The following is a 16,636-nucleotide window of genomic DNA, read 5'->3' as shown; positions in this document are numbered from 1 at the left end:
GCGGGGGCAGCAGTCTCAGCAGAGATGCCCAAACTTCCCGATCCACACACACTTCCTCCAGCTGTTCTGGGGGGACCCCGAGGCGACACCAGGCCAGCTCGGAGACATAGTCCCACCACCATGTCCTGGGTCTTCCACGAGGCCTTGTCCCACTAGGACATGCCTGGAACACCTCCCGCGGGAGGCGACCAGGAGGCATCCGGAACAGATGCCCGAGCCACCTCAGCTGGCTCCTTTCGACGTGAAGGAGCAGCGACTCTACTCCGAGCTCCTCCCGGGTGACTGAGCTCCTCACCCGATTTCGGAGGGTGCGCCCAGCCACCCTGCGAAGGAAACTCATTTCGGCCGCCTGTATTCGCGATTTATTTTATTATGAAACTTTAAAATCCAATCGAAATCGATCAATATGAGAAAAGAAAAACGTGTTTTTTGCACAGGTGCTCTTCAAACTATAAGTATTTTATAGTAAACCGATGCGTTTTGACTCAAACATGACTTCATTTGGATGAATTCAATTTTTTGTTTTACTTAATTGAAAATATATGGCATATCTAGGACCCTCTTGTAAACAAAATGCTGCACCTCAGATATATAAGAAAAACACTACAATGTATCATTTCAAAGTTGTCCAACACAAAAGCAGATAAAAATGTATGTATTCCTTGTGAGCAGAACTAGTTTTCCCACATTCAACGATGTTATGAGTAATAATTGCAGGGGGTTGTGCGTATTTGAAAAGTGACTTATTGAAGAGAGCGCATTAAAGACACTCCTCCTGCTCACCAGCGGATGCGCGAGAGGATGCTCCCAGTCCCGTTTCTTTATCAGCATCAGCATCAGTATCAGTATCCGCGCGGTGCAAAGACAGCGCTGCGTTCAGACACGTGCTTCTCAGGCGGGATACAGCCCTTTTCCCCCTTCCTGAGTGCGCCCTACACACCACCGCACAGCCCTCATGCCCCGCACTCAGACACACGTCGCTCCATCATCCACGGAGACCCTCGTGGGATGCGCGAAGAAGATGTGAGAGTGAACTGCGAGGAGCTCTGTGATTGGCCGCCCGCCTCCAGAAAAAAGAAGAAAGCATCCAGAAACAACGGTGCATGGTCGCTCTGCTCACCGAGGCAGCGGAGGTGCGTCCTGTGAAACTTAAAACATCAGGCAGGTCGTGTTTCTACGTCGGATGCGTTTTTTTCTTTGGCGGGACTGGTTGCACGACTCGCTCGTTTTGGGAAGCACAAACTTAAGTGGGGGGGATTCGCCATTTCACTTCGCCTGCACCTGCGCCGGAGCCCTGCGTGTGCCTATCTGGGAACATCTTCAAGGTAAGGAACTCGCCAAACGTCCACACACACACACACACACACACGGACAAGTCCTCGTGCATGCTCTAGGCAACAGCGTAAAACCACACGTTAGATGGGAACTAATCAACTATTGGACAAGTATCGAGCCACAGTTGTTTCCCGCTGAGTCCTTTTCTTTGAACTCGCACTGATTTGATTGACATTTAGCTTCATTAATTGATTCCGTTGAGCAAAGGCGTACAAAAAAAAATAAAAAATAAATAAATAAAAAGCATCTGCGTTTCCAATGTTTTATGATGCAAAGTGTAGGGGAGTAGGGCTTGCAGATGCATAGAACAAATCAGTCAAAGTTGGCAGCGATGGACTGGCAAGTTGGGGAAGCAGATAATATAGATATAGTGGATATCTTGAAGAAGTAGGGTCATATTTGACAGTTGCAGATTCAAGTGCAGTGACATGGTTCTGGTGGGTTTTCTCAACAAAAGAGAGATCATGAAAATAGGCTAATTAAAACAGATACAAAACCACTTTTTTTCTGCTTGAATGCCACGTTTAAGGAGTCGTATTGATTGTTATTATCGTCATTTTATTTTGTTGTTTACTTTGTTTCCCCCCCTTTTTGGATTTTTAGCGTTGCCGCCTTCCTTGGCTCACATTTTCAATTTACTTTTCATGACTCCGAGGCTAAACTTTGCAAATGATGAAAAGTCAGTGAAGCATGCCAGTTTGTTAACACTTGACTGAGCCTGGCATATATACCTGTGGCTCTGACGGGTCCGTTCAGACGCCGGATGGCTGCAGGATAGCATTGGATCCCGGGCTTCAACATCGTATGGATTAATTAAAAACGCGCATTGACTTTTCCTTTGTTTGCCAGCCCCGTCTTCTTTTCCACTGTTCTTTTTTTAGTTTGTTGAAACGTGTGGGAGTTGCTCATCAAACGCACTGCCCACACACATAAAGCTGGAAATGTGAAACAGTATTACACAATTTCCATTTTGCCTCTGTTGTGCATTTATTGTCTTTAATGAGCCGATGATCTTTAAATGCTAATAGTTGGTCTTTTTTTTTCCTTTTTCCAATTATCTGGCTGTGCTGACAGTGTGGGAGTCATACAAAGGAGGACAGAGAGACTTATTTTGTGCAATTATGAATGTTCTAACTGGTAATGTTGACTAGAACAGAACTTAAGGTTACACATGATGTATGAATATGATCGAGCCTATTCGCTGATCTGCATTGCCTCATTTTGTTGAACTTCTCTCTGTAATTTGGGCCTCTCCCGTTTCAGAAAAAGGCATCAAGTATAAATTTGCTAAAAAGGTATTAAGACACAGAATACATTTTAACAGACGGTGAATTGTATTTTGTCCCGACCATGAAGCATGAACAATAAACACTTTCAGACGTTGAATTATGCTTCATCCAACTGTCGTACTCATCCATCTTTGTCATGAGTCAGTTTATTCCTTGCACTTTTTTTCCCTTTCTATATCGTAGCAATCTTAGACAGGCTTTAATCAATGACCCCCTCCCACCCTCGTCCTGTGTCCAGTGCGGGTTGGGTTGGGGGGGGGGTGTTCGGAGCGCAGGTGTCATCAAAGCAGAATGGGGCTCCTTTGAGGTGGTGGGACATGCAGGCTTCAATGGCTTCTCTCAGTCGAGTCAGCGGACACACAGCGCACTTTTAACACATACAAATTGTGCTCCGAGACGTTGCGCTGGTCCTGGGAGGCTGAGCAGGCTGGCAGAGCACCAGCGGACTGGGGACATTGCACTCCAGATGGCCCGGAGAGGCCAGAGGAAGAGAGTGGTCCAAGGCCAGCTGGGAGTCAGGGGAAGCTACACCGCGTACACGGCGCATGGTGGTGCATGCGACTCAGAGCCTGTATAAATGCTCCTGTGAGTTAGCATGCACCTGAGTCTGGCAGTCGTGGATAGCGTGGGAGGTTGGAAGGGAGAAAAAAAAAAAAATCAAGGGAAGATGAAAGAGTTTGTGCATTTTTCTTTGTGTTTGTGTGCTGAAGGAGTGACAGTAAGGCAGCTAGTCAAATGAAATGAGATAGCAAAGGAGCCTACTCCTCGTGTGTGGGAGGAAGAAAACATGAAGCTGGAAAAGTATGTGCAGTTTATGTTTTAAGACTGCGTTTACATTCCTCTCACGCAAGGGTCAATTAAACGACGACCACATGCCCAATAAGCTGCCCCCAAATGCAATGCAAGGTGAATGATGGTGTTCGAGATACCATGGACAACTCATTCAATCCCACATCAAATTTGTTGGTGACTTTACCCACCTCTGCTTGTTTTCAGTTTGTTGATATGTCCATGCACAATAGAGAAATAATGGTCGATAACAAAAAGGAGAAAGCAAAGGAGTGTATTGAGGCAGCGAGAACAAACACGTGGTGATCTGGTCATGTGGCTTTTGATAGCGCTCGGTCTAAACCTTGCTTCTGCTTGTGTGTGAAATGAGAGTGCAACAGGAATGGCCTTCATTACTGTTAGATAATGAAAAAGAACCAGGCGCTCCACTGCGACTGATAAGTACAATACAATTAAAGTTACACTGAGGACATTTGCCAGATGCGTGTTCAGTCCTTGACCCCAGTTTCCGAGATGCACTTTTCAACTTCCTGATACCACGCCCCTGCACCTTTTATTCTCTGCATTTATCTGGCACAAAAGCTTATTATCAGATCTTGTCCTTTCTGAGCTTATCTGGCCTGTTCCCAACTGGGACTGTTTTTAATACTTCATTTCTCATTCACAGCACTGTCTGCAGGCTCTTAAGTGGCAAATTCAAAACGACTGTGATATGCACGAATAAATTATTTCACAATCCTATGAGAACATGGCAGTATTGACAAAATAGCTTCAGGCTGTGCTTTAGGCACAATCTACAAAGGCTGTTTTATCTATAGCTTCTGTTGTTATGTATCACAATGCAACGATGTTTTTCTCTATAAATCTTACGCCTTTACAGTAGAGTGTCTCAGGATATACAGTGAGTGACAATAGCAACACCCTTTATACCAAATCTATCTTATGCATGCATGCAAAATTACATTTTTAAACAAGACCTATGTAGAACTGCTTAATTCCAACTTTATTGAGCCAAGCTTTAATAAGCTAATGTTTGCTCTACCATTAATCTGGAAAGCCTGACTTTGGTGGACAGGTTTTAAAACTGTAGTAGAGAATAATTCTTTAGGCACCACTGATCTACACTGACGCAACATTTGTGACAGACAAACATACCGAGGGGTCATTTATCAAGTCAGGTGCTAAATAGCGAGTGCAAGCTGAAAAATAAAAAACTATTTTGTGGGGCATGTTGCACCTTATTTACCATTTGAAAATACAGGTGCTTTTCATATAATTAGATTATAATTTATTTCTGTAATACAATACTTAAAATGTGAAACTAATATATGACATAGACTCTTTACATGCACAGTAAGATATGTCAAGCCTTTGTTATAATTTTGATGATTATGGCTTCTTATATTGATTTCTCACAGTCAATTTTCAAAATATTAAAGTTTTCTGAGATTTTTAATTTGGGGTTTTTACAAGCTGTGAGCCATAATAATCAAAATGATGAAGGCTACATATCTCACTTTGCATGTAATGAGTCTATCATACATTCGTTTCACAGTTTAAGTTGAATAACAGAAGTAACTTGCACTTTTTCATGATATTCTAATTATATGACGAGCACCTGTATACAGTACAATATTATGACCCCTAATGTAACATGTCAATTAGAGAATGTGACGTGATTAAACAACGTGTAAATAACTCTACTGATGAGCAAAGGCTTTGTAAATGAGCTAAATTAGCACAGTGTTAGCATTGGCGGTTCGCCCTGTTCACTTCTCTGGCTCGGACGTGCTTCTAATTAACTAAAGTGAACAAGCGGGATGTGCAGGAGGGTCTGTGAAAGCTACTCGTTCAGGCGACAGCTGAGAGGTTACCCACTTTCACGGTTTGGCCACAGACTAATTCAGGTAGTGCAGCTTTAATAAGTCAGACTTTGGAAAGTCTTTGTACATTAAGCTAGACTTGCCATGTACCACAGCATTGTTAACGTGGCAACAGTAGGTTTTGTCCATCATCCGTCTCCACATACTGAGAGTTTTCTTTTTGCAACTCTCCTCAAATCGTCTGTGAGGCTCATCCAGAAAGCCCGTCACCTCTAATGGGAACCAAAGGTCAGAGCTTAATTATTCATCCAGGATGTCAAACAGTGCTTGCAGGGTGTTATTTAGGGTGGGGGAGACCCATTTAATTATTCAGTTGGCGGATTGTGTTTCTGTGAAAATCGGCACAGGGGTTCAGATGTGTTCAGAGCCTTATCTCCGTTTGGGGCCCTCTGCCACTCGCCCCTGACCTTGGCTGTCACTGTTCGCCAACACTAGAGGTGACAGAGACCTGTGTTTTACCTCTGTCTGCAGACACTCACTATGAGACGAACCAAGTTTCACCACTTTACACTTTTGGCCAGAAAAAAAGAAGTTATTCGACTGCCAGTGTAATATAAAAAGCAGATTATTCTTTACTCTATGCACAATGAGATTGTCTGCATTTTACCCGAGGTGTGTTGTGGTACGCTAGCCATGTCTATTGCTCCTAATCGGCTTTCCTAAAGTGTGAGGGGTGTTTACTGTAGCTGAAGAGGCAAAAGCAGATATTAATACCATTATAGTCGGTTAAAGTGGAGAACGCTCCCTTCCTTGTGGGAATTAGAGCCAAAGCTAATCTTGTTACATGTTGCGGGGAAAAATCAAACAGACAGACAAGCAATGATCGCAGAATAAACTCGTGTATAAAGGTAAAGGAAAGAGGCTTACAGGGTAAACTATCAGCTACTGAGTCCGACACCAGGCTGCAGAAAATCTTCAAAGGCTAACATCTCCACAGTCGACTTATTTATAATTTCAAAGGTGATGTATGAGGCCTGTTTTGTATTATTTTATTACAATATGAAAGCTGGGAGTTTACCAGTTGAGCATCCTGTGCATTAATTAATATTTATGATTTTGGCTAATCATAAACAAAGAAAAACAATGGGAAATGCTCCTGAGAGCTCTGAGTAAGAAAGTCCAATAAGTTGATCAAACCTTGGATGTTTTAGGATTCCTGTCGTACTGAATGTTAAAAATGTAGAAAAAACGACTTTGCAATGAATTTAATAATACATAGATAATTGTCTTGCTCAAAGATGGTCCATAACACCTGCTTTCATCATTATTTCATGGTTTCAATTGTTATAATATAATTGTAAATATAGAATTTTACCTTTTTTTTTTTTTTGCATTACCCTTTAAATGTTGTTTCATGCATATCTAGGTAAAACATCTACATTTGGACTATTAATCAGATTCATTTGATTAATTGTGTTTTTAAATAATGAAAAGTGTGACAAAAGACCATATCGTAAGTTGAGGTTGTCACTATGCTCACAGATTTCACAGGTGCTCTTACTGGCACAGAAATGGCTGTAGGCTTGTAATTTCTGTAAAAACATGATGGATTGCACTGACAAGATGAAATGAGTATACTCTCAGTGGAAGGGCAGGTAAGAGCTGTCACTCTGTGTGCAGAGCTTTAATCTTTCACTTTCATTCAAATGAAATAAATAGGCAGTTATAATAATGTGGCGTTTTCTGCAGAGCCGTAGAATCCGGCGCGTGGCATTGTGGGTGGCTCTCACCTTCTGCTTTCCTTCCACTCACTACGATGCGGCTAAACACCCAGACTATGCTTTACCAAAAGACCAACAGTTTACTTCTTTATTATAACATATATTATTTAGTGTGCCCTGAGATACCCCTCCCTGGTGTGTTCCGTGGCCTTCTCAGAAAATGTTGCTGCTTATTGTAGAAGTGTGTTTTCATGCAGTAGTTTACATTTGTAATAAGGAAATATCAAATTACATTGCGGATGTGACCCTCAAATCTCATTTCCCGAGCTTACGATTGTTTATAACCTTATTTGCAGGAATTGGTTCCATTGTCCCAGATTTAGGCAGCATCAGTGAATAGCTATCCACCCTCAATTTACATCTTATACATTTTTTATAAGCAATCCCCGCTGCACCTGGGACTGTGTCCTTCAGATTAATGTGCAGTTTGACAATATTTCTGTGTGTAAATGCATGTAAAGTCAAGCACTTCAACAAGTGACCAAGACCCGGGCGCTGTGGATACATATGAAACTATTCCTTATTATGCCATGAGGGTTAGACAGATGAATTTTACTAAACAAATTGACGCTGACTAATAGACAACAACTGTTCCTTTTTTCCTGTCCTAAAATGGTTGCCCCCCTTGAAAACAAGATGATGCTTCTCATGGGGTTGATCTTCCAATAAAAATGAATTAGCAGTAATATTCAATTAATAGTAAACACCGCTGTCTGAAAGTTGTAAATGGTCGATGCATTTAAAGGCCCTGTGCCCCTGTTTTATCAGTAGTGAAAATTACTTTTCTCTTCGTTCAGCATATTGAATATCCAGTAGTTGTGAAACGTGTGCATAAACTCATCCCTATGAAGAATTGGAATGCTATAAGTGCATTAGGAAGTGTTGGGCATGAGTTTGAACCAAAACTAACAAATTAAACTTCCACTCCCTTTGATTGTCGTAAACAAAACAAAATCAGGCATCGGGCCTTTAAGCACATGAAGAAATAGAGATGTTTGTGTGTTCTGCAGATTTGTTGTGGGTCTGCTAAATTCAGCATTTGAGGTAATTGCTTGCAAACATGGTTACAGTTGTTTTCATAACTATCCATGATTTCAAAAGATAAGACTTTGTTGTGCTCGCAATGGAGAAATTCAATTGTTACAGCAGCTCTTAATGGATGGTTTCATCTAAGCTGTTGCGCACTGTTTTCACCTCTGTAATTACAGCCCCCCATAAGCCCCCACCTGAAGAAAACCAATTCCTTCTTTCCTACGATGAAACAAGAACCAAAGGCAGTTTATTCAATTAGTGTTTCATTTCACACATTTAATTACCCACAGTCCTTTGCCCTCCCTGACCCTGCAGGAAACCTCATATTACTAATGAGTGTACTTTTCTGATTTCCTAGCCTGGAAATTACATCAGCGTCTACCGTTCTATCTCACGCACCTGCAGGAAGGTTGTGTACGTGAAGCAGCTGTTGTATACATGTAGGGTCAGTCTCATCAAATCACTTTTATGGTCAAATAGAGACACTCTGAACCCATTATTTTCACTACATAATTTCTCCAAAATGTGTGTTGAAAAAAAAGAAAAGAAAAAAGTTTTTAATCTGATTCAAAATGTTGTGTATAATTTAAAGCAGTTATGAGTGGCTCTTTAGTGAATAATAGTAGGAATATTACGGTCGTAAAGAATGTGAAAGGAAGATTCTGTTTACCACCTACCACCCAACATAAGAAATAGAAAATCAGAAAGAAAAAAGAATGCTTCTATTTCTTATAGACCCACTTGGTTTCTTTGGACACAGTAGAAGCCGGCGCTTGAGAGCTGGCAGCACTTCACTGCTGGCTGCTGCACACAGGTATCCATTACACTTTCTCCTTTCTTCAGCATATCAAACCAACACCTTCCTCTTCTTCTGCATTCACTTTCTATTGGCAGTCTACAGTTTTCATAACCGTCTCATGTAGGAACCCCGCCACCACAAGATCTGACTGTCCGCAACTCACACCAAGTAAAGTATATGGGCTACACAAAACTAACCCATAAAAAAGATATATATGTGTATATATATATATATATATATATATATATATATATATATATATATATATATATATAAATATGTCAATTATTGTTTTCCATGGAGGACTGTTTGGTCCCAACTCTCAAGAATAAATACAACAATAATGGGAATACATTGTTTGTTTTGCTACTTTCTCTCACAGAAATATGCACATAATGAGGACATTTTACCATAAATGCATTCTACATTATTGCATTTTAAGATCGCTAAAGCTGTCAATTCTATTCCTAACAAATGTTTAGACGTTCTGGGGCTAAAGTTTGCCTTTCCCTGTTGTACTTTTACAACTAATTGTTCAGCAATTGTGCATTTATTTATATTCTAAGATCCAGTGACAATATAATCATTGATGCACATAATTTATGCTTAGTGGCATCTACTCTTCCACAGCTGCGTATCCCTGTGGGAGAAAGGCTATTTAATACCACACGAGTTATAAAGCCTCTCATTTAAATAAAGGCATTGAGTAAGATCTGTCTGTTACAATTCACCATATACATCGACTACGTATTTTTAAATACTGTCTAAAAGGTACTTGAACTTTTTGTTCTTATTTTAGTGGATTATTTTCAGAATAACTCTATATTAAAATGTTTCCAACATGTTTGTATATCATGATGATGTTAAAGTTTTGGCCGCAATTTGTGCTCGTTGGGCAATGTCTAGATTTGATTTACTACTACTACCACTACTACTACTACTACTACTACTACTACCACTACCACTACCACCGCCACTACTACCACTACTACTACAACCACCATTACTACTACTACTACTACTACTACTACTACCACTACTACTACTACTACTACTACTACTGCTACCACTACCACTACCACTACCACCACCACTACTACCACTACTACCACTACTACTACTAATACTACTACTACTACTACTACTACTACTACTACTACTACCACTACCACTACTACTACTACTATTCTTCAATATACATGAGGTACATTATAAATTATGAATGATAAAGGATGTTGGTAAATGTCACGTGTGGAGGAGTACGGGTGTTCACTGTTAACGTGCAGTCATGCTTCACATATACAACCTGAAGACATGCAACCAAAAGTCACTGCAGGTTTGTACTCGTTCACCAACTCTGTAAACACTGTACATTCTCTGCTTTATCATGACATCCACTGTTATGTCTTATCTTAAAACCCGCTGCCCTGTGTTCATAGCTGTCATTTTATATATTTCCATATTGGCATTCACAAAAATATAATATTGAACAAACAAACAATTGAAGCCTCTATGGCCAGAGTTGGTTAGTTGGTTAAGAATTTCATGTTATTTAATGGCTACTATTTGCATTTCTGAGATTCAGCAGGATATTTAATTCCTGCAATAGGCTACATTTTTTCCAAGGATTTTTTTTTTTTCCTTCCGAAACCGGTGTAGCTCTTGGCAGAAAGTGCCGTCCCGTTGAATACTGTAACACATCCTGCTACTCAGTGTTTGGACGTCCCTGGGGATGTTTGGTGTGAGTGCGGAGTGACTCAATAAAACTGTCTTTCTCTCACAAATTGAATGAAACCCAAACTGTTTACTCCATTAAGTACTGTATATCAGAAACAGTGGCCTCTAAGCCATATGTTCTTAAGATTATAGTGTGCTGCAAATAAGTCTGAAGAAGCCTACACTGACTGAATGCTTCAGTGAGTTTTAGAAAGAGCCGGAGCTTCTCCAGCTGTTTCTCTGCATGGCACTTCTGTTGCACAGCAACTAAAGTCAATCATGTTGATTCAATTTATGCTTTAGCTTACAGTTTTGAGGGACACGGAGGAAGAAATATTACTACATAAAAAGTCATATAATTTGAAGTTGTATTTGGATGATCCTCTGGACAAACGTTTTAATTGCAATTTTGAACAAATTATCATTAGAACTAGTTGTTTAAAACAGCCTTTGCAGACGGCAGATTTCAGTTGCACATCCTCTGTACAGGCAGGGCATTCGTTCCACTGCCTGACACGGTGTGGCCCAGTAAATGTAATGTAAGTGCTGAGGTGTATCAGTGCCTGCTAAACTGCTGTTGTCCTGAGGTCAGTACAGTCACACGGCTCGTGTGCAAGGCGCAGAGGAGAGATTTGGGGTTAGCGACAGTTACGGATATTCTTAGCCCCTGATTCACCACTGCATGAACTTCCAAGGCCTAACGGGTGACACTGAGCTCACCTGCAGGCTCTGCCACATCTGTGAGCTGTGCCACACGACTTTCCAAATACATATTAATCAGCAGTGTCAAGGAGTGACCCGTCTTCATTAATCACTAATGGAAGCCTTTGCCCTTGAAACTTAGGGCTGATCTCACTCCTCGACCTCAGACCTGGAGGAGGGATAAATCTGCTCTGAGTTGCACAGCATTGCACCATCTGCCTTTTAGGAGAGTAGGGAAGAAATGTTTCACATTCTGCTCCCATTTAAAATAAACACCAAAGTACTTATTGTGCTTCTATGGCTATATTTGTGATACAGTGTCTGGATTCACGTTAATTATACTTGACTTAAATTAGGGGAAACAATTTCCTCAAATCATTAAGTAGCCCTTTAAGCACGTGTAAGCTCACTTTTTCTCTCTCTCTACAAAATATGTTATAGGGTTTGAAATCTTTAGCCATGTTTACCAAATGCCTCAGGTGCCCTGTAATATTCCCCCGATGTGGGATGAAACATTCTTGGGACTTTTTCAGCAAACTGTAGTGAATGAGTGATATGAATTATAGGTTAAAGAAAACAAATGTTCATTTTGTTGTGGATTACCTCATGACATGTCAGCTTTCAGAAGGGAAATGATATCAATATGCCATTACTTGAATATTGGGCTGCAAAATAGCACTGTTCCAAATATGGTTAAAAAATTCCAGGAATTTTCACCTGGATATTTTCCATGGGAATTAATTGGAGTATACGGGAATTAATGACAATAATCAGGGAATTGGCTCAACTGAAGGCTGCCTCTTTTCAGATACATATGAACTGCACAATAAGAATCTGATTTTAAAGTTATAAACTGAAATGTCTAGCACTGGGGAGATGAAAAGTGTCAAAGAAATCATCATGTCTGACACAAGAGTTTGAAGAGGACAATGTTCTAGGTGTTTGAACGACACGAAGATGAGCTTTTGCAAATGGAATAGACTCATTCCATGTCTGTATCCATCGGTATATTCACCAATTGTAGTATTACAGTATTATATTGAGTTTGTGCTATGTGCTAGTCTGTAGAGATTGTTCTATAGTGCTGGTCTGTTCTGTTTAATGTGGATCTGTGTCACAATCCGCATACAGTATTTGTCAGCATGTGCTTTGAGTGAGTGACAGGTGAATTTAACCGATCACAGTGTGATAAAACAAAATCATGATACAAAACTTTGCCGTTTGTCCCAGCACTGATTAGAATGGGTGTTAAGCAGAATTTAGGTTTTAGGTTGCGTTATGTTCTGACATGATGATATGGTCCTCACACTTCTTGTATGGATCTTGGGTGTAATATTTATGGATCAAAAACATACTTAACACAGTCTTTCAACCATCACACTTTCAGTTCAGATGTCCCTCACCTGACTGTGTTCCCTTCATGTCTCCATGTCCAGGTGTGCGCCTGTGTTAGCTTCTGCTCTCTGTGAGGACGGCCATGCTGTGGCTGAAGTGGAGGATGGTGCTGGGGTCCCTGTTCGCCTGGAGACGGAGATGGCCCTGCTCTCTCTGGTTCCTCCTGCTCTTCATTGCAGGAACTTTCATTGTGTTCTTTCACCAGCAAGACCTCTCGGACACAGTGCAACAACAAGGTAAGTTCTGATGTACTACAGTTGCAACATTGTTGAAGGGTTGTCCTCTCAGGAACACTTAGATATTCCTCTATGTGCACTTCTGTATACTGTTAACTTGTAGTTGTTGATGCTTGTGACAAATATGCATTTTTAATTCTCAGTATTCAACATGTGAGTGAAGGGACAACTAGACTAAATTTTAACTTTCAGCAAAATATCCGGGTCGATAAATTGTGGTAATAATTGTGATGTTAAATGGAGGTTCACATTACTGTGCAAGGCTTCAGAAGTGTCACTGCTATTTGGTCCTTTGGGCTTGGGACTGAAACAAACAATATGCCAGCTCGTGGTCCCTTGTTGTTTTGCATGAACATCAAAATGTTTTTTTTTCTATGAACACTTAAACGGAGCGACAAATGCGGCGACTGCTGTAGTGATACTGTTTGTGCTGAATTAAAGTTACATACACGTTGCAGAAAAACAATTCATACACCTTCATACAAAATAGTTATGTATGTGCACCTAAGAATATTCTGCTTGGGTCGTCAGCCTTTGAAGTAAAAAAAACAAACAAAAACAAGCAGAATTTATTACATTTATTTTTAACTCAGTGGCTTCAGACTTTTTGAGCAGGAGCGATGTATTGGATCTCAATGGAACAAAGCGTTTTTATGAAGAAATGCCCCGTTTCTCTGTTCAGCATGTTCTCAACACGAGTGCTTTGGACCTTAAGCTGTAAATGATAACTTTGTATATTAAAGTAATCTTGAGGCAGCTGGAAGAGATACTTTCTTTATTTGGAATTAGCAATTTGCTGCATTTGGCTTTTCTCCCATTGGGACAGTTTGTGAAATTGAGAAACTTTCCATGGGTAGCTTTTTATCTCATTTGCACTAATTTACTGTAAGTTATACTTTATCGCTGGTTAAGCTCAATATGAGAAGATTACGATATCTGATAAAACGCTTGACAGTAACGCTAAATCATTTAAACAATATATTCCATTAAACTTGAATAGGATTAGGGCTGCTCGATTATTGAAAAAATAATAATCACGATTATTTTTGTCATAATTGAAATCACGATTATTCAAACGATTATGTGTTGCCTTTAAAAAAAACCTCTTTATTTTATTTATATATTTATTTATTTAAAAAGAAACTATGCTGAATATTTTCTGTTTTCTGAACAGTACAAATGATTTCAAGTATGCCTCGATTAAGGAGAGGTCTCACACCTGCCCCCTGCTGGTCAGCCCTCACACCTGCGCAAGCAAACTGAGCAGCACAGCCTGATGACATCATCGCACAGCACTGTTTGTTTTTATGTCAGGCTAAAGCATGAGCCATGGCACGTGAAATGCGAAGGGAAAATAATCCCAGCGCCATGAAATAATGCAAGTCTGCTTTGCAAAAAAAATGAAAATGTTTTTTTTCGATTATGCTAATTTTGTAATGGTTTAGTGTAATAATCGAAATTGTATTTGAATTTTCGATTAATTGCACAGCCCTAAATAGGATATATTCAATGAGGCACAAAATGCTTCTAAAATTAAACCAAATTCGGAAAATCATGGCAAGTCTGGACAGCTCTCGTCAGACTTCTGCCGCCGCAGCCGCGAAGATGGATAGAAAGACAGATGAATGGAATAACTTATTTAGACATCTTATTGAAAATGCCCTCCACTAGTGAATTATCTATACTCTTTCGTCAGTTTTTGTGTGTGTGTGTGTGCGTACTACTGTACTACCAAACCTAAAAGTCTTTGTCAGGTTAATGCCCCGGTCTGTTACCAGCGAGGCACCATTGACATACACAGAAAACCATTTAGCCACTACTAGGGTCACATTTCACCTAACACATGCACAAACTAATCCAACGACTGGTTCTGTTGGTTCCTCTCAAAGAATTGCAGATGAAGTGTTGTTGCTCTCTCTCGGGACCAAACCTTTCACAAGTGTTTTGCAGGAGAAGTTACCATCCATGGAGTAGTATTGGATTCATGTGTCAACAGCATCATGAATATCATAGCAGTGTGACACTCCACTGAAATAAGAGCCACTTAGCCAGAGAGCAGCCTCTCCAAATCTCTAATATCCACTGATTGTCGGATGCTTTCAGTGGCTGTGTCAGATCGGAAAAGGCTATCCCTAACAGCACACGCGCTCTTACAAGAGGCGTCCTCATACATATAATAGCAGTCATTTTATCAATGGGTCTCATTGATAAGGATAGCACTGGAAAGTTTACCTGCCATATGATTTTTGGAGGAATATTATTCTCCCAAAGCAAATTGCTCCACGGATTTATAATTGTGAGCTATTTTTGCAATTGGTAGAACTAATCCCAAATGTCTGGAGACTGTGATTTGTAGAGCAAAATAAACTGTTATTATGCAATGTTTTCCTTCCATATTTGAAGGCCAAAGTGGAGGTTGTGTGTTGTGTTTTGTTGTGTTGTGTTGTGTTGTGTTGTGTTGTGTTGTGTTGGCTGTTGCTGTGGGAGACATTTATTCTCAAGAGAACATAGCATTGCAACTAACCTGTTTCAATATGAGCATGTTATTGGATTGGAATGGAAGCTTATTTGTGTAGCGCTTTTCACTTGACACAAGTCACACAGAGGGCTTTACACAGTGTAGATGATGTGCGCTTCATTCATTCCACACACACACAGTAAATTAATAATTATAATAATGATCATAATAATAAGTAAGTAAAAAAAAAAAAACACTTCAAAGTCTTGTTAAAGATGTGTAAAAGAAGTAACATGAAAAAAGATAAATTGCTTTTACAGTGTGAATAAAATCAGAAAAGTAATACATGAAATTGTTTTTCAGTAGCATATTTGTGGCTGGTCAGATCCAACACGCATCATTTTAGCAAATCACAGAGAAGTCTCAAAACATAGAAAAACACCACAGCACTTAGATTGCAAATAGATTTTATATTCAGTTTGAAAGAATGATTTTTAGTGTTTTGTAAAAGCAATGAACATTCTTGTTGTCAGCAAATAAAACCTCCCCACTTATGCCAATACTGCTGATATACCCCAACTAGTTCTACTCTTTTGTTACTACACTTACGTTGATATTGATTTTTTCTTTTGCCCTATGCTTTCGAAAATGGGTGAAAGAAAGTTTCTGTCTCTGCACCTCTCCACAAAGTGATTGAGCATGCAGCACAATGAGCTTGCAGTACCTCGCCTTAAGCCCGAAAGCGTCACCCCATAGCAGAAGCAGAAGCAGAAGCTCATAAAGCTGCCTTATAATACATTGGGTGTCAGCTTATATCTGCCTCCCCTTCCCTTGGCTCAGAATCTCTTCAGTGTGTTTTTTTATTTTTTTTTATGGCAGAGGCGGCCCTCACAATAGGTCCGAAGACAACTGGAGTTAAACTGGGAAGATAATCTCTCACCAGTCGCTCTTAGAGGACAATAGGAGAAACAGCAGATGCTTTTAGACAGGAGCAGATGCCTGAAGTGCTAACAGTGGAGATGAATTGTGTGCACAAAGCACTTTGCAGAGCAGAGGCCTGCCTTAGTGTCAGAAGCTGCAAATGTTGCCCTTGTTTTATCTGTCTTTGTCAAGCGTGCGCAGGTAACCTAGGCTCGGTGTAGTGTTACGGGGGGAAAAAATAGATGGTTCAATCATTTAAACTAGAAATCGTGATTTATTTGGCAAGGGTTAACTTTTTGAATTGGGGGTGTGTCTTTAAATAAATGATAAACCCATTTACCACACCGCTTCATCTCATCA

General features: G+C 40.2%; 1 protein-coding gene across 1 annotated transcript in view; it reads left to right on the top strand.

Moving 5' to 3' along the window:
• Positions 1-698: 698 nt before the first annotated feature.
• The window catches only part of chst8 (carbohydrate (N-acetylgalactosamine 4-0) sulfotransferase 8), a 125,174-nt gene continuing 109,236 nt past the window's right edge, over positions 699-16,636 (top strand). Inside the window, exons 1-2 of the mRNA XM_079554592.1 lie at positions 699-1,325; positions 12,703-12,897. Coding sequence (XP_079410718.1) covers positions 12,744-12,897 — 154 coding nt within the window. The 5' untranslated portion in view covers positions 699-1,325; positions 12,703-12,743. The remainder of the gene's footprint in view (positions 1,326-12,702; positions 12,898-16,636) is intronic.

The sequence above is a fragment of the Gobius niger genome (genome assembly GCF_951799975.1).
Source record: "Gobius niger genome assembly, chromosome: 4".
NCBI lineage: Eukaryota > Metazoa > Chordata > Actinopteri > Gobiiformes > Gobiidae > Gobius > Gobius niger.
This window is presented reverse-complemented; position numbering and strand designations above follow the sequence as displayed.